The sequence below is a fragment of the Scyliorhinus canicula genome, chromosome 1, assembly GCF_902713615.1.
Source record: "Scyliorhinus canicula chromosome 1, sScyCan1.1, whole genome shotgun sequence".
NCBI classification, from domain to species: Eukaryota; Metazoa; Chordata; class Chondrichthyes; order Carcharhiniformes; family Scyliorhinidae; genus Scyliorhinus; species Scyliorhinus canicula.
This window is the reverse complement of record NC_052146.1, coordinates 82313712-82331995: the sequence shown is the minus strand read 5'-3', so window position 1 is coordinate 82331995 and position 18284 is coordinate 82313712. Positions and strand designations below refer to the sequence as shown.

General features: G+C 47.1%; 1 protein-coding gene across 7 annotated transcripts in view; it reads left to right on the top strand.

Moving 5' to 3' along the window:
- Nucleotides 1–18284, top strand: part of si:ch211-225b11.4 (thyroid adenoma-associated protein homolog) — a 188859-nt gene that overhangs the window by 144065 nt on the left and 26510 nt on the right. For all 7 annotated transcript variants that reach the window (XR_005460320.1, XR_005460324.1, XR_005460317.1 and 4 more), the window contains exons 24-27: nucleotides 4072–4276; nucleotides 4530–4736; nucleotides 6633–6871; nucleotides 15485–15664. Coding sequence is in view for 1 of the 7 variants with exons in the window: in XM_038794198.1 (XP_038650126.1) it covers nucleotides 4072–4276; nucleotides 4530–4736; nucleotides 6633–6871; nucleotides 15485–15664 (831 nt within the window). In the remaining 6 variants the exon portion in view is untranslated. The remainder of the gene's footprint in view (nucleotides 1–4071; nucleotides 4277–4529; nucleotides 4737–6632; nucleotides 6872–15484; nucleotides 15665–18284) is intronic.

The window sequence follows — 18284 nt, the reverse complement described above, 5'->3', positions numbered from 1 at the left end:
GCCATGGAACCTTGGAGTAGGAGGCTGTACGCGTTTAGGAGAAGGGACATGTAGGATGTTCAATAATTAAAGTATAAGTAAGTAAGGCCACTATAGTCCCAGATGACCATAGGCTGCTTTCCCCTTTGACAGGAAGAGCTGACAGGTGATAATTTTAATCTGAGGATCGCCGCACCTCAGGCAAGGGGCAAGGTTGAGAAGGTGGGGCCTTCATGAATAACCTCAGCCGGGAAGGGAAATAATTTCAATAATTAGGGTGACATTGTAAGCAGGATTGTCAATCCCACATGCTATACCTCCTGTCTGGTGCTAAGGTCGTAGAGTTACAATGGTGCAGAAGGAGACCATTTGGCCCATTGGGTTCATGCTGGTCACTGTTAGAGCAATCCAGTCATCCCATTCCCTGTGGCGCTGGAAGTTTATTTCCATCAGATGCCCATCCAGTTTCCTTTTGAAATCTCCTGCTCAAAATTTTACATCTGTCACTACTCGTTCTTGTACCTTCCGGTAATAGGAACAACTTTTCTATCGTCAACCCTAGCTGTCATAATCTGGTCCGTTTAATCCATGAATTTTAGCTTTGCTGGCAAACCTTTTATGTGTCCATTTATCATATTTGTTTTAGAAGTTTATATACACTACATCAACCTTGGTCAACACACTCTGTACTTCATCAAAAAACTCTCAGATTAGTTAAACACGATTTTCCTTTCAAAGAAATCCAGATTGATTTTCCATAATTAATCCATATTTGTCCGAGTGACTGTTAATTTTGTCCCAGATTATTAATTTTTAGGAGCTTTTTCACAACTGAAATTAAACTGTAGTTGTTAAATTCACCCCATACCTGTTTTTGAACAAAGCTGTAACATCCCGGCGGATTGGAAATTAGCAAATGTGACACCACTGTTTAAAAAAGGAAGTAGGCAGAAAGCGGGTAATTATAGGCCAGTGAACTTAACTTCGGTAGTAGGGAAGATGCTGGAATCTATCATCAAGGAAGAAATAGCGAGGCATCTGGATGGAAATTGTCCCATTGGGCAGACGCAGCATGGGTTCATAAAGGGCAGGTCGTGCTGAACTAATTTAGTGGAATGTTTTGAGGACATTACCAGTGCGGTAGATAACGGGGAGCCAATGGATGTGGTATATCTGGATTTCCAGAAAGCTTTTGACAAGGTGCCACACAAAAGGTTGCTGCATAAGATAAAGTTGCATGGTATTAAGGGTAAAGTAGTAGCATGGATAGAGGATTGGTTAATTAATAGAAAGCAAAGAGTGGGGATTAATGGGTGTTTCTCTGGTTGACAACAGTAGAACATAGAACATAGAACATAGAACGATACAGCGCAGTACAGGCCCTTCGGCCCTCGATGTTGCACCGACATGGAAAAAAAAAAACTAAAGGCCATCTAACCTACACTATGCCCTTATCATCCATATGCTTATCCAATAAATTTTTAAATGCCCTCAATGTTGGCGAGTTCACTACTGTTGCAGGTAGGGCATTCCACGGCCTCACCACTCTTTGCGTAAAAAACCCACCTCTGACCTCTGTCCTATATCTAGCTAGTAGTGTCCCTCAGGGATCAGTGTTGGGCCCATAATTGTTCACAATTTACATAGATGATTTGGAGTTGGGGACCAAGGGCAATGTGTCCAAGTTTGCAGATGACACTAAGATGAGTGGTAAAGCAAAAAGTGCAGAGGATACCGGAAGTCTGCAGAGTGATTTGGATAGGTTAAGTGAATGGGCTAGGGTCTGGCAAATGGAATACAATGTTGACAAATGTGAGGTTATCCATTTTGGTAGGAATAACAGAAAAAGGGATTATTATTTAAATGATAAAATATTAAACGTGCTGCTGTGCAGAGAGACCTGGGTGTCCTAGTGCATGAGTCGCAAAAAGTTGGTTTACAGGTGCAACAGGTGATTAAGAAAGCAAATGGAATTTTGTCCTCCATTGCTGGAGGGATGGAGTTTAAGACTAGGGAGGTTATGCTGCAATTGTATAAGGTTAGAGGCCACACCTGGAGTATTGTGTTCAGTTTTGGTCTCCTTACCTGAGAAAGGATGTACTGGCGCTGGAGGGTGTGCAGAGGAGATTCACTAGGTTAATCCCAGAGTTGAAGGGGTTGGATTACGAGGAGAGGTGGAGTAGATTGGGACTGTACTCATTGGAATTTAGAAGGATGAAGCGGGATCTTATAGAAACATGTAAAATTATGAAGGGAATAGATAGGATAGATGCGGGCAGGTTGTTTCCACTGGCGGGTGAAAGCAGAACTAGAGGGCATAGCCTCAAAATAAGGGGAAGTAGATTTCAGACTGAATTGAGGAGGAACTTCTTCACCCAAAGGGTTGTGAATCTATGGAATTCCTTGTCCAGTGAAGCAGTTGAGCTCCTTCATTAAATGTTTTTAAAATAAAGATCGATATTTTTTTAAAGAATAAAGGGATTAAGGGCAGCACGGTGGCCTAGTGGTTAGCACAGCTGCCTCACGGCGCTGAGGTCCCAGGTTCGAATCCCGGCTCTGGGTCACTGTCCGTGTGGAGTTTGCACATTCTCCCCGTGTCTGCGTGGGTTTCGCCCCCACAACCCAAAAAATGTGCAGAGTAGGTGGATTGGCCACACTAAATTGCCCCTTAATCGGAAAAAATAATTGGGTAATCTAAATTAAAAAAAAAAAAAATTAAAAAAAAAAAAAGAATAAAGGGATTAAGGGTTATGGTGTTCGGGCCGGAAAGTGGAGCAGAATCCACAAAAGATCAGCCATGTTCTCATTGAATGGCGGAGCAGGCTCGAGGGACCAGATGGCCTACTCCTGCTCCTACTTCTTATTTGCTTTCTCAAGTCGTGTCTAAGGAGGACTGGGAGATTATGGCCAGCCCCTCTGCGATTTCCATTGTTACTTTCCTCAGTATTCTTGGAGGCATCCCTTCCTCACTTTAAATACAGACAGCCTTTCTAATTCCTCTTTATCAATTTTTAGCCCATGCAATATACCAACTCCCTCCTCTTTCACTGTGGCTTTGGCAGAGCCTTCTTCCTTGGTAAAGACAGTTGCAAAGTTCTCATGTGGTCTCTCAACCATGCAATCTGCCTCCATCCATACCCCGTTTAGCCCCTTATCGGACCAACCCCACCATTTACTATTGTTTTATTATTTATATGGGAGATCAGTTCTTAACTTAACACAGTGGATCAGTGGTTAGCACTGCTGCCTCACAGAAGCCGGGTCCCGTTTTCAATTCTGGCCTTGGGTAATTGTCAGTGGGGTTTGTCCTTTCTCCCTGTGCCTGCGTGGGTTTCCTCCCAGTGCTCTGGTTTCTTCCCACAGTCCAAAGATGCGCAGGTTAGGTGGATTGGCCATGCTAAATTGCCCCTTAGTATCCAAGGATATGCAGGTGTTGTTACGGGCTTATGGGGATAGGACAGAGTGGACATGGGTAGAGTGCTCTTCAAGAGGGTCGGTGCAGACTCGATGGGTTGCATGGCCTCCTTCTGCACTGTAGGGATTCTAAGATTCCATGATAAAGGCCGACCATTGTTCCTGGGAACCCAATTCACCCACATTTTGATGCACCAGATTTCTTAGACCTTTCGCCAGATTGCTCCAGGTCCTGCAGAGCTTCCACTCTGGGAATGTCTTCTGGAACAATACTGATAACATGGGATTCCTGATATTAAGAGGCAGGTAATCCCAGCTTCCTACTGCAATGAACAGGTGTCTTCATGTCCAGTTGTTGAGCCTGGCACTATGATGTATTTGTATAAATGGATTCCCTAGCTTTATTTGGGAGGAACTTAATGAAACATCGTTGAATTGAGATTAGCATTAGGGAGCTGGGAGCACACTTTGACCCCAGATACCTTCTGAGTGGCCACACATTGCGAAGGAAAGGAACATTATTTGGAAATAATCCTTTGGCCCATAGACTGTATTTAAAGCATCTCTCCATTGTTGCTGGATTTAAACTAAATATTTCAATGTTTTGTGTGTACAGGGAGTATTCAGAAACAGTAACCATCTACTGACACAGTTGTAAGGATACCTATTGCTTTTCAGCTTCTCTCCCCAGGAACTCCAGGATGTGCTGATGAGTCTGGAAGCAAAGCTCTGGCTGGTGAGCCCTGCTCAGCGCTGTCCACTGATACGAGCTGCCTACCTGAAGATAGTTTTATTGGTGGTGAATTTGTGCAGTGAGGATTTCTTGTACAGTCTCCAGCTGCTGCTTCTCTCTGAACTAAAGTCTCCTCCATCCAGCCTGATGGTACATAAATTATTTGTTTATAGCTGTACCCAAAATGAGACCGTCTCTTAACAAGAGTGTAAAAATGTGGCATGATGTGAAGATCCCATTAAAAGCGTCTCTGATCCCCTCGTTCTCCCAGTATCCCCTCCTCCCACTACAATACTGTTCTGGTGCTGCTGGAACTCAAGTCATTCCATGATGTTTATTTATTTTGATACTAAGGTGGGTTCTGACATATGTGACATGTGATCTTTAATGATTTTGTGTCTAGATTGGCTCCGGGATCTTTCGGAGAGCTGTTAGTCACTTCCTGTGTACCCAGGCAGTGAGAACCGGAAATACTCACCAGCTGGAGCAGATTGGCACGTTGCTGTTGTGTGAAGACGTTGAGGTCCGTGTTGCTATCCTCACCTGGATTACACAGGACCATGGCTGCAAGGAGGAGAGGGTTGGCCACTGGATGCTGAAACTTCTATTGGTATCACTGCCATTCAATTTATTAATTTATGGGTAGCAGTAACAAACAGGTCGTGTGGCTGATGCTTAATTGTAAATAAATGGTATTAAAGTAAAACTACTTAGATTTAAAATGGGAGCCTTATAATTCACTGAAATACTGACGGTGCTGATTCTCACTGGGATATAGTTCCTGACGGCATTGACTCTCATTGGGGTACAGTTCCTGAAGATGCTGACTCTCATTGGGGTACAGTTCCTGAAGGTGCTGACTCTCATTGGGGTACAGTTCCTGAAGGGGCTGACTCTCACTGGGGTACAGTTCCTGAAGATGCTGACTCTCATTGGGGTACAGTTCCTGAAGATGCTGACTCTCATTTGGGTACAGTTCCTGAAGATGCTGACTCTCATTGGGGTACAGTTCCTGAAGGGGCTGACTCTCACTGGGGTACAGTTCCTGAAGATGCTGACTCTCATTGGGATACAGTTCCTGAAGATGCTGACTCTCATTGGGGTACAGTTCCTGAAGGTGCTGACTCTTACTGGGGTACAGTTCCTGAAGATGCTGACTCTCATTGGGGTACAGTTCCTGAAGATGCTGACTCTCATTGGGGTACAGTTCCTGAAGGTGCTGACTCTCATTGGGGTACAGTTCCTGAAGGTGCTGACTCTCATTGGGGCACAGTACCTGAAGGTGCTGACTCTCATTGGGGTACAGTTCCTGAAGGGGCTGACTCTCATTGGGGCACAGTACCTGAAGATGCTGACTCTCACTCAGGAATCATTCCTGAAGATGCTGACTCTCATTGGGGTACAGTTCCTGAAGATGCTGACTCTCATTGGGGTACAGTTCCTGAAGATGCTGACTCTCATTGGGGTACAGTTCCTGAAGGTGCTGACTCTCATTGGGGTACAGTTCCTGAAGGTGCTGACTCTCATTGGGGTACAGTTCCTGAAGGTGCTGACTCTCATTGGGGCACAGTACCTGAAGATGCTGACTCTCATTGGGGTACAGTTCCTGAAGTTGCAGACTCTCACTGGGGCACAGTTCCTGAATGGGCTGACTCTCACTGGGATACAGTTCCTGAAGGTGCTGACTCTCACTCAGGAATCATTCCTGAAGGTGCTGTATCTCACTGGGGTACAGTTCCTGAAGATGCTGACTCTCATTTGGGCACAGTACCTGAGGATGCTGACTCTCATTGGGGTACAGTTCCTGAAGGGGCTGACTCCCACTAGGGCACAGTACCTGAAGGGGCTGACTCTCACTGCGGTATTGTTCCTGAAGATGCTGACTCTCACTGGGGTACAGTTCCTGAAGGGGCTGACTCTCACTGGGATACAGTTCCTGAAGGGGCTCACTCTCATTGGGGTACAGTTCCTGAAGGTGCTCACTCTCACAGGGGCACAGTTCCTGAAGGCGCTGTCTCCCACTGGGGTACAGTTCCTGAAGGTGCAGACTCTCACAGGGGCACAGTTCCTGAAGGCGCTGCACCCACTGGGGTACAGACCCTTAAGGTGCTGACTCTCACTGGGATACAGTTCTTGAAGGTGCTGACTCTCACTGAGAGTTGCTGAAGGTGCTGACTGTCATTGAGAGTTGCTGAAGGTGCTCACTCTCACTGGGGTACAGTTCCTGGGAGTATTGGCTCTCACGTCAGCCTTTTATTAAAAATGGGATGCGGTGTGTACAGATAAGGAGAGAGGGAAAACCAAAAGAATATGCAAAGTACACAGCAGGTTAAAAGAATAGAAACTTTCCATGGTGGTTGTTGATCCTCTTGTTATTTGTCTGTCAGGCACTGACAGACCCTCTGTGTTCTTCTTGTGGAAGTGTACAGACTGTGCGTTGGTGTTTGATTAGTGAACGTCAACAGGATTCACTGACAAAGTCATTGCTTTTATTTGGTATGTACAGAACAACCTACAGAGGGTATTAGAGGAAGAGCCGAGCTTGGAACTCTTGAAAAACTGGTTGGAGGCGATTGTGTTTCTGCAGGAAAACCAATGGGAGTTGGAGTCAGTGTCAATACCTGAAGGCCTGGCACAGCAAGAGCATTGCATTGAGATTCTATTGTGTAAAATGGAAGTGTCAAATTATGGACCCGTTCTACAGAGTCTGGTCCTGCGTACAGTCAGTCTGCTACTGGCTGAGAGGTAAGAATATGGACTTTCCTGGTGAGATGTGATGTGAGGCAGAGTGGTGTCTATTAAGGTACAATACTAGTGGGGACAGGTTTGTCACTGTGCCGCAAGTTTAAAAGAGTGAGAGCAGACGGGAGTTTGAAAGTGCAAGGGAGGAGAAGGATAAATACAAACAAGTAGCTACATAGCAACAGGATGTGATTTTCATACTGGAAACGTGGCTAAAGGAGGGGCAAAATTGGCAGCTCGTTATCCCTGGACACACAGTTTTCAGGCACGACAGAGTAGGAGATGAAAAAGGAGGGGGAGTAGCACTAATGCTTAAAGAATCAATTCCAGTTGTAAGAAGGGATGACGTACTAAACAGTTCAACAAACAAGGCTTCATGGGTAAACCTTAGAAATAAAAAAGGAGCAGTGACACTACTGGGAGTTTTCTCAGGTCCCCAAGGGAGATAAAAGATCAAAGGCAAATTTCTGTCTGTAAGAAAAAGAGGGTATTAATAGTAGGAGTCTTTAACTATCCCAATATCAACTGGGATTCAAACAATATAAGGGAAACTGAGGGTGAAATATTCATTCCGTCTATCCAGGATTTTTTTTTCTCAACCAATTAGTGACAAACCCACCACGAGGAGCTGCAAATCTAAGGACAAGTGGATGAAGTGACAGTTGGCGGCCATATTGGGGATAGTGATCACAATTCAGTTAAATTCAGTATTACCATGGAAAAGGACAGAGATAAAATCGGAATAAACATTTTGAATTGGGGGAAGGAAAATTTGGCAGAAATTAGAAGGAACTTGGCTGAGGTGGACTGGCCAGCACTGCTAGAGGATAAATCAATGGAAAACCAGTTATGCAACCATCAATTCACGCGAGACAGAGAGTTGAAGTGAACAGTGGCTTTAATCGACTAGAACAGTGCCTGCCTGCAACTGCTCTGCAATGAGAGCTGCCTACAGGGCAGCCGCTCTTTATACCTCCTCTCAAGGGGGTGGAGCCAGGGGCAGAGCCCACAAGGGCACCAACATGATACATTCCGTGTAGTACAGTACAATGGTCCATAGGTGGAGCCCACATGGGCAACAGCGTGATAGAATGTAATACAGTGGTGAATGGTTAGTACAATACGTTCACCATATTCAACCCCTGTTAAAAAAATTGAAGTCCGGTGGGGGTGAAGGGCTCACAGGTTCAGTCTGTCCGGCACCCTGATCGTGCGTTTTGATCACCGGAGCTTTGGTTTCGCAGCGGGCCTGGGTGTCGAACTCGTCGGTGTGGGCACAGGCATGGACTCCGGGAGCGTGTCTTCAGGAGCTTCATTCCTGTGGGTCGGCGAAGGGGGGAGGGAGTATAGGAGGGGGTCTGCAGGCCATGTAAGGATGGGGGCGCTGTTCGGTGTAGGTTGGGGGGGCGTAGTTTGGGGTGGTGGTAGGGGAACCTGCGGGTGCCAGGTCCCGGAGCGAGACTGTATCCTGTCGGCCGTCGGGGTGTTCTATGTATGCGTACTGGGGGGTTGGTGTGAAGGACCTGGACCCTCTCGACCAGTGGGTCGGACTTATGGCTCCTGACGTGTTTGCGGAGTAGGACATCCCCTGTGTCTTCAGCCAGGATGGAAGTGAGACCCCGGAGGTGGATTTCCTGGGGAAAACAAACAGGAGGTCATGAGGGGTCTCGTTCGTGGCTGTGCAAAGGAGGGATCTAATAGAGTGGAGTGCATCGGGAGGACCTCCTGCCAGTGGGAAACTAGAAGATTCCAAGACCGTAGGGCCAGGATGACGGCCTTCCAGACCGTTGCGTTCTCCCTCTCCACCTGTCTGTTTCCCCAGGGGGGTTGTAACTGGTAGTCCTGCTCGAGGCGATGCCCTTACCGAGCAGGTACTGACGCAGTTCGTCGCTTATAAACAAGGAGCCCCGGTCACTATGGACGTAAGTGGGGAAACCGAACAAGGTGAAGATACTATGTAGGGCCTTAATGACGGTGGCCGCGGTCATGTCGGGGCAAGGGATTGCAAAGGGGAAGCGGGAGAACTCGTCAACGACATTGAGGAAATACGCGTTGCGGTTGGTAGAGGGGACGGGCCCTTTGAAGTTGATACTGAGGGGCTCAAAGGGCCGGGATGTCTTCACCAGGTGGGCCTTATCCGGTCGATAGAAGTGTGGCTTACACTCCGCACAGATTTGGCAGTCCCTGGTCATGGCCCTGACCTCCTCAGTGGTGTAGAGCAGGTTGCGGGCCTTGATGTAATGGAGAAGCCGGGTGACTCCCGGGTGGCAGAGGTCATCTTGGATGGCCAGGAGTCGGTCATCTTGCGCGCTGGCGCACGTGCCGTGGGACAGGGCATCTGAGGGCTCGTTGAGCTTCCCAGGACAATACACTGTATCATAATTATAGGTGGAGAGTTCGATCCTCCACCTCAATATCTTATCGTTCTTGATCTTGCCCCGCTGTGTATTGTCGAACATGAAGGATACCGACTAGGGCAGCACGGTGGCCTAGTGGTTAGCACAATCGCCTCACGGCGCTGAGGTCCCAGGTTCGATCCCGGCTCTGGGTCACTGTCCGTGTGGAGTTTGCACATTCTCCCTGTGTCTGCGTGGGTTCTGCCCCCACAACCCAAAAATGTGCAGAGTATGTGGATTGGCCATGCTAAATTGCCCCTTAATTGGAAAAAATAATTGGGTAATCTAAATTTATAAAAAAAAAATGAAGGATACCGACTGTTGGTCGGTGACGAGGGTAAACCTTCTACCAGCGAGATAGTGCCTCCAGTGCCGTACAGCTTCCACGATGGCTTGGGCTTCTTTTTCGACTGAGGAGTGTCGAATTTCGGAGGAGTTGAGGGTACAGGAGAAAAATGCTACTGGTCTGCCTGCTTGATTGAGGGTAGCGGCAAGGGCGACCTCTGACGCGTCGCTCTCCACCTGGAAGGGAACGGACTCGTCCACCGTGCGCATTGCGGCTTTGACAATATCTGCCTTGATGCGGCTGGAAGCCTGGCGGGCCTCAGCCACCAGTGGGAAGATGGTAGCTTTGATCAGTGGGCGGGCTTTGTCTGCATAGTTGGGGACCCAGTGAGCGTAATAGGAAAAGAACCCGATGCACCTTTTCAAAGCCTTGGGGCAGTGGGGAAGAGGGGGTTGCAGGAGGGGGCACATACTGTCGGGGTCGGGCCCTAGAACTCCGTTTTCCACGACGTAGCGGATGATGGCTAGTCTAGTTGTGCGGAAAACGCATTTCTCCTTGTTATAAGTGAGGTTGAAGGCTTTGGCAGTTTGGAGAAATTTCTGGAGGTTGGGAGGTTGGCGTCGTGGTCCTGCTGGTCGTGACCGCAGATGGTGACGTTGTCCAGGTACGGAAATGTGGCCCGCAGCCCGTACTGGTCCACCATTCGGTCCATCGTTCTTTGGAAGACCGAGACCCCGTTTGTGACGCCAAAGGGGACCCAGAGGAAGTGGAAGAGGCGGCCGTCTGCCTCAAAGGCCGTGTAATGGCGGTCCTCTGGGCGGATTGGGAGCTGGTGGTATGTGGACTTCAGGTCCACCGTGGAGAAGACTCGGTAGTGTGTGATCTGATTAACCATGTCCGCTATCCGGGGGAGGGGGTACGCATCGAGGTGCGTGAACCGGTTTATGGTTTGGCTGTAGTCTACAATCATCCGGTTCTTTTCCTCGGACCTGCGACCACCACCTGAGCTCTCCAGGGGCTATTACTGGCCTTGATGATCCCCTCCCGCAAGAGTCGCTGGACCTCTGATCTGATAAAAGTCCTGTCCTGAATGCTGTACCGCCTGCTTCTGGTGGCGACTGGCTTACAGTCGGCGGTGAAATTTGCGAAGAACGGTGGAGGGTCAACCTTCAGGGTCGCGAGGCTACATACGGTGAGTGGGGGTCGGGGCCCGCCGAACTTCAGGGTCAGGCTCCTGAGGTTGCACTGGAAGTCTAGTCCCAACAGGAGAGGAGCGCAGAGGTCGGGGAGTACGTATAGCTTAAAGTTAGCGTATTCGACGCCTTGTATCTCGACGTTCGCGACAGTGTACCCCCCGGATCTGCACTGAGTGCGATCCGGAAGCAAGGGAGATTGTTTGAAATGCGGGGGAGATTTGGAGCGAACAGCACCTTGCCATGTCTGGGTGTATGAAGCTCTCCCTGCTTCTGGAGTCAAACAGGCAAGGCGTTTCGTGTCCATTGACCCGGACGGTCATCATGGAGTTCCGGAGGTGTTTTGGTCGTGACTGGTCGCGCGTGACCGTGCCAAGATGCGGGTAGCCGGCTTGGTCGGAGGTGATGGGGTGGTCCCAAGATGACTGCCCCGCCAGTCGCACGTGTCAGGTGGCGTTGCAGATGGCGGCCAAGATGGCAGCCCCCGTCGGTCGCACGTGTTGGGCGGTGAGGAAGATGGCGTCCAAGATGGCAGCCCCCATGAGTCGCACGTGTTGTGCGGAGTTGAAGATGGCTGCCCCCACGGACAACACGAGGCAGATGACGCATCCGGAGGGGGTGGAGCCGGTAGGCACGCAGCCACACTGCGGGGTCTGCGGGCCTGTGAGTCCGAGAGTCGGGCTTGCAATTTGAAGGATTTGGACCTGGCCAGGCAAACTTTGGCGAAGTGTCCCTTTTTGCCGCAGTTGCTGCAGTTCGCGTTCCAAGCCGGGCAGCACTGCCTGGGGTGCTGGTGCTGGCCGCAGAAATAACAAGGTAGACCTCCCCGGGATGGGCGGGCAGTCGTGCGGCACAGGCCTGGGGTACTCTCTGGTCGGGGGTCCATGAGGGGGTTGCGTGATCGGACGGGAACACGTTGAGGCTTTGGAACGCTACTTCTAGGGAGGTGGCTAGTTTTACCGTCTCTTCTAGGTCAAGGGTGCCTTTATCGAGCAGGCGCTGTCTGACATAGGTGGACCTGATTCCAGCCACATAGGCATCCCGGACGGCGAGGTCCATATGTTGGCAGGCCGTAACGGCCTGGTAGTTGCAGCTTCGCGCGAGGACTTTGAGGTTGCGTAGGTACTCCTCCAGCGATTCCCCGGGGCGTTGGTGGTGAGGAGATGTCGCGCGTACACTTTGTTCGTCGGCCTCACGTATAGGCGCTACAGCACCGCGAGAGTGTCTGCGTATGTGGAGGCTTCCTCGAGTTGTACAGAGATTTGATGGCTCACCCGGGCGTGGAAGAGGCTCAGCTTCTGTTTGTCGCTGACGGTGGGCAAGGAGGAGGTGGTGAGGTAGACCTCAAAGCATCGGAGCCAGTGTGAAAAAATCCCTTTGGCTTCCGCGGCCTGTGGGTTGAATTCCAGTCGGTCAGGTGTGAGGGCTGCTTCCATTATGGTGTTGTAGTCAATTTAATTGATGCGACCATCAATTCACGCAAGACAGAAAGTTGAAGTGAACAGTGGCTTTAATCAACTAGAACAGTGCCTGCGGCGACTGCTCTGCAAGTGAGAGCCACCTACAGGGCAGCCGCTCTTTATACCTCCCCTCAAGGGGGCGGAGCCCACAAGGGCACCAACATGATACATTCCATGTAGTACAGTACAATGGTCCACAGGTGGAGCCCACTTGGGCAACAGCGTGATACAATGTAATACAGTGGTGAATGGTTAGTACAATACGTTCACCGCAACCAGTGAGAAGCACTAAACAGGGAGATCCTAAATGTACAAAGCAGACATGTCCCCTTCAAAAATAACAGCGGTACTGCCAAATCTGGACCTCCCTGGATGTCTAGAGGAATACAGGGGAATATCGAACAGAAGAAGAAAGCATATGATAGGCACAAAGAACTAAGCATTGCAGAGAGCCTAGAAGAGTATAGTAAGTGCAGGGACAATGTCAAAAAGGAAATTAGGACATCAAAGAGGGGGCATGGAAAAAGATTAGCAAGTAAACTTAAAGAAAACCCAAATATGTTTTACCAAAATATTAATGGTTAAAAGGTTAGTTAAGGAAAATATGGGACTGATCAGAGATGAAAAAGGGAACTTGTGTGTCGATGTAGAGGCTGGAGGAAGGGTTTTAAATTAATATTTTGTTATCTCCATGCTTACAAAGGAAATGGATGTTGCAGATACAGTAGTCCAGGAGGAACACAGATATTTGATGGGATAATCAAAAAGAGAGAGCCTACTCGAAGGGTTGAAATCTTTGAAAGTTGAAAGTTACCAGGGATAGATGGATTGTTTCCAAGGCTAATGAAGGAGATCAGGGAGGAGTTAGCAGATTCTCTGAGGATGATTTGTCAATCCATGCTCGATACAGGGGAGGTACCGGAGGACAGGGGAAATGCAAACCTGGTTCCATTGTATAAAAAGGGATCGACGGAAATGCCAAACAATTATAGGCCAGTTAGTCTTGCGTCAATGATGGGCAAATTAGTAGAATCACTCCTGAGAGAAAGGATTACCTGTCACATGGAGAGGCATGGACTAGTCAGTGATGGTCAGCATGGAATTGTCTTCAGCATGGAAGGTCTTGCCTCACAAATTTGATTGAATTCTTTGAGGAAGTGACAAGAAAGGTCGATGAAGGTAGTGCAGGGGATGTATTGTACATGGATTTTAGCAAGGCATTTGACAAAGTCCCACATGGCAGATTGTCAAGAAAGTGAAACCAACACGGGAGCACTGTGGTTAGCACTGTTGCTTCACAGCGCCAGGGTCCCAGGTTCGATTCCTGCTTGGGTCACTGTCTGTGCGGAGTCTGCATGTTCTCCCTGTGTCTGCGTGGGTTTCTTCCTGGTGCTCCGGTTTTCTCCCACAAGTCCCAAAAGACGTGCTGTTAGATGAATTGGACATTCTGAATTCTCCCTCTGTGTACCCAAACAGGCGTCGGAGTGTGGCGACTAGGGGCTTTTCACAGTAACTTCATTGCGGTGTTAATGTAAGCCAACTTATGACAATAATAAAAGATTATTATTATTATTCAGGGCAATGTGGCAAACTTGATAAAAGTTGGCTTAGTAACAGGAAACAAAAGGTAATGGTCAATGGCTGCTCTTGCAATTGGGAAGTTGTTTCAAGTGGTGTTCCACAGGGCTTGGTTTTGGCACCCTTACTGTTTGTGTTATGTATTTACGATTTGGACGTGAACGTGGAGAGCACGATTGGGAAATTTGAAGATGACACACAGATTGGCCAAGTGGTGGACAGTGTAGAGGATAGCTATAATCTGCAAAATGATATAGATGGGTTGATGGATTGGGCGGTAAAGTGGCAGATGGAATTTAACATAGAGAAGTGTGAGGCCATGCATATAACGAGGTCAAACAGTTTTAGGGAATACACAATAAATAGGAATATACTAAGAGGCTAGATTGAGTGAGATCTTGGCGTGCAAGTACACAGGTCCGTAAAGGCAGCAGTTCAAGTAGACAAGGTTATAAAGAAAACATATGGAATGCTCTCCTTCATTGGCAGAGGTATAGAATATAAAAGTAAGGATATAATGTTGGAATTGTATAAAACACTGGTGAGGCACAACTAGAGTATTGTGTGCAGTTCTGGTCACCAAGTTATAGGAAGGACGTAATTGCTCTGGAGGGAGTGCAGAAGAGGGTTTACAAGAATGTTGCCAGGGCTAGAAAAGTGTAGCTACGAGGAGAGAGTGGATTATTGGGTTGGGTTATTTTCCTTGGAGCAAAAAAGGCTGAGGGGTGACTGAATTGAGTTGTACAATATTATGAGGAAAAGAGATAAAGTGGACAGGATAAAGTTGTTTCTCGTGGTGGAGAATTCAAGAACCAGGGGGCATAGATTCAAGATAAGTAACAGAAGTTGTAGAGGGGACATGAAGAAAATAATTTTTACGCAGAGGGCCATGGGAGTCTGGAATTCGCTGCCCGATTTGGTGGTGAAGGCAGAAACCCTAAACTCTTAAAGTAGCTGGACCTACACCTTAAGTGCTGTAAACTACAGGGCTATAGACCAGGTACAGGATGGTGGGATTAGAAAAGGCACCTGGATTTCCTCGGGCTGACATGGACAAGATGAGCCAAATGGTCTCCTTCTGTGCTGTAACTTTTCTATGATTCTAACATTGGGATACAATACTTGTGGGGGTAGGTCTGTCATTGTATAATATTGGGATACAGTACTGGCGGAGACAGGTTTGTCACTGTATAACATTGGGGTACAGTACTGGTGGGGACAGGTCTGTCACTGTAACACTGGGGTACAGTACTGGTGGGGCCAGGTTTGTCACTGTATAACATTGGGGTACAGTACTGGTGGGGCCAGGTTTGTCACTGTATAACATTGGGGTACAGTACTGGCGGAGACAGGTTTGTCACTGTATAACACTGGGGTACAGTACTGGTGGGGACAGGTCTGTCACTGTAACACTGGGGTACAGTACTGGTACAGACAAACCTGTCACCATCGAGGTACAGCATTGTTTGGGAGAGGTCCTTCTCTGGGGGTTGGGAGAGGTCCTTTTCTGGGGGTTGGTAGAGGTTCTTCTCTGGGGGTTGTATGTATGTAAGTGAGGTATTTGTTCATACAGAATTATAGAGTCCATGTGGCTCACGGACTCAGCTTGTGTTTGAAACACCTTTTAATATTAATGTTATCATTAAATGCATTAATTTTGGACAAGCTGTACTTTCTCCTAAGTTGCCCAATATTTGTTCCAGTTGCCAGGCTATCTCACTTGCCCTCCTGGAGCGTTGGGTTACACTCCTGAAGAACTTTATTCACCCAACATCTAGCGAGGTAATGCGTCTGGGAGCTGCAACTTCGCTTGTCCAGGCAGGAGTGAAGGTGATATCATGCTCATTGACAGCCTCTCTTGAACATGCGTCACTGACTGTCAGGTAATGGATCTGTGTCTCAGATCTTTCTGAATTATCACCTGTGGCTGTGTCTGAGAGTTTGGGCTTAGGAAGGGAATGCCTTGCTCACATAGCAGGGTTTTAATTTGTGTTGGCTCAGAACTCTAATAGAGTACAAGGTGTGAAGAGGGAGGCTGGGACAGAGCAATAGAAGGTGGCACCTGTTATGATCCCAGTTGATGTTGTAACTGGATGGGAAGATCTGAGATTGGGGTGGTAAGCGACCTTATGGAATTCTGAAGCCGGAAAAGATTAAGTTCGCCTTCAGAGAGTCTGTGGGGGGGATTCTTCCGGAGATGTAAGCCATTTATTGACTTCTTCAAGGATAGTTAAGATGTCTGCAGTAGGGGGGGGCGGTTTATAGGGGGGAAAAAATGGGGGAGGCAGGGTGGGTGGGTTATTTATTGGCTATGTAATTTCCTGTTTGTTCTCTTTTTTTCTTCGTTTTGGATTGTGTTTTATGTTTATCTGTATAAATGGCTTTGATAAAAATATTTTTAAAAAAAAGAGAATTCCACAGGTTCACTGCCCTCATCTCAGTCCTAAATGGTCTACCCTGTATCCTTTCACCCCTCTTGTTAATCAAGAATCTATCCAGCTCTACTTTTAAAATATTCAAAGACTCTTCTTCCACTGTCTTTTGAAGAAGAGAGTGCCAAAGACTCACGACCCGCTGAGAAAAACATTCTCCTCATCTCTTGTCCTAAATGAGTGCCCTGTTATTTTTAAACAGTGATCCCCTAGTTCTAGATTGTCTGACAAGAGGAAACCTCCTCTCCACATGCACCCTGTCAAGACCACTCAGGATTTCGATCAAGTTGCTCCTTACACTTTTAAACTCAGTGGATACAAACCTAACCTGTCCCACCTTTCCTCAAAAGACAACTTGCCCATTCCTGGTGTTAATCTACTAAACCTCCCACAGTGTACTGATGTGGCTTAGTCACACAATTATTATAAGCCAGGGTTTAGAAACTCCAAAGTATATTATGGAGTTCATCTGACCTATAACGTTTTGTTGAATTTGGCTAGGATGAGCACAAGAGCCTTCACTTGAGGTGTGATTCAACAGTCTTTCTGGACACTCTAATCAAAATTAGCTTTATTCTAAAAACTTAGCATTTGTATAAACACACAGCAAGAATTTTTATCAATTACAAACATAAAGACACACCATAGCTACAGTAATCTATGTATAACACTTAATGAATTCCGCCTTAACTGTTCCAATTCAAAAACAAAATCCCATAAACCAAAAACCCCTTTTCAAGGGCAGGCCCAGCACTCTGCATTCCCACTTGAATAAGACTGGCTTTCCCTGAGATTCTGACCCCGTCTCACCAGCAGGTTTAAACCCGTCCGGAAAGCAAACTATTTGTAAAGCCACTACCTAGGTGATTTTTACTGGAACAAATCTTTAAAATGAAAATAGAGAGACAGAAACAAAACACATTTTTCGCCTGTCTGAGTCCACAGCAGTCAAATATGAAAGTGAAACCAAAAACAGCTCACAGAGCCACAGCCCAGCTCCACCCACACAATGACATCACTGAAGCCATGTGATAAGACACAAACATTTCTGAAAGGGACACTCCCGTGACACAATGTATTGATGTGGTTTAGTAGTACTTTCTTTTAATCTAATTGTGTTTCCAACCTTTTGACGCAATCACTCTCTGTTTCTAATTGTTTCTTTAGTTTGATTATTTGTTGTCCTTGCTAATCACAGCCACAACTTTCACATTTTCCTTTGTTAAATGCTTCATTTTGATCAAACTAGTTCTGATGACAATAATGTTGGAACCAATGGCCTGTGTATAGGTATAGATATAGATATAGAGAAATACAGCACAGAACAGGCCCTTCGGCCCACGATGTTGCGCCAAACTTTTGTCCTAGGTTAATCATAGAATTTTGGACAATTTTTCATGGCCAATCCACCCAACCCGCACATCTTTGGACTGTTTAGTACAGCTGATTTTATGCCACTGCTCAGGAATTAAGTTGGATTTCTGAAGGTTTTCTAGATTGGTCATGAGCTGTAATTTGAATTCCTCTTTGGTTGGGTTGCTTTAAGGCTGAGACATTAATCTTCTTCCTCTTGGAAATTTGGGCCTAGCAATGTCTTTATTGGTACTGGGTGGAAGTTTATCACCAATCGAACAAGTCGATGATCTGTCCAGCAACATGATCGAGTGATACAGACATCATTTAGATCTTTGACACAAGCAATGATGTCATCCAAGACGTACCAATGCTTTGATCTTGGGTGCTTCCATGTGCTTTTGTATTTGTCCTTCTGGCAAAGAGAGTGTTTGTTCTAATGAGGCCAGGCTGACCACAGTCAGCAGGAGGACACTATTTCCATTGGCTTTTCACACCCCTGTTTTTCCTGTGGTCCTGCTCCAGACATTGGCATCATAGCCAACCCTGGCATTAAAGCTCCCCAGGAGGATATTTTTTTGTTCCTCTTTTGGAATGGCAGTGAGACTTCATCAAATTCAGGATTAAACCTTTCCTCAACACCAAAATACTGCACTGAATGGGGCAGGAGAGTTTAATATCTGAGTCTGAATTTTGGGTTTAATATTGGAGTATGAAT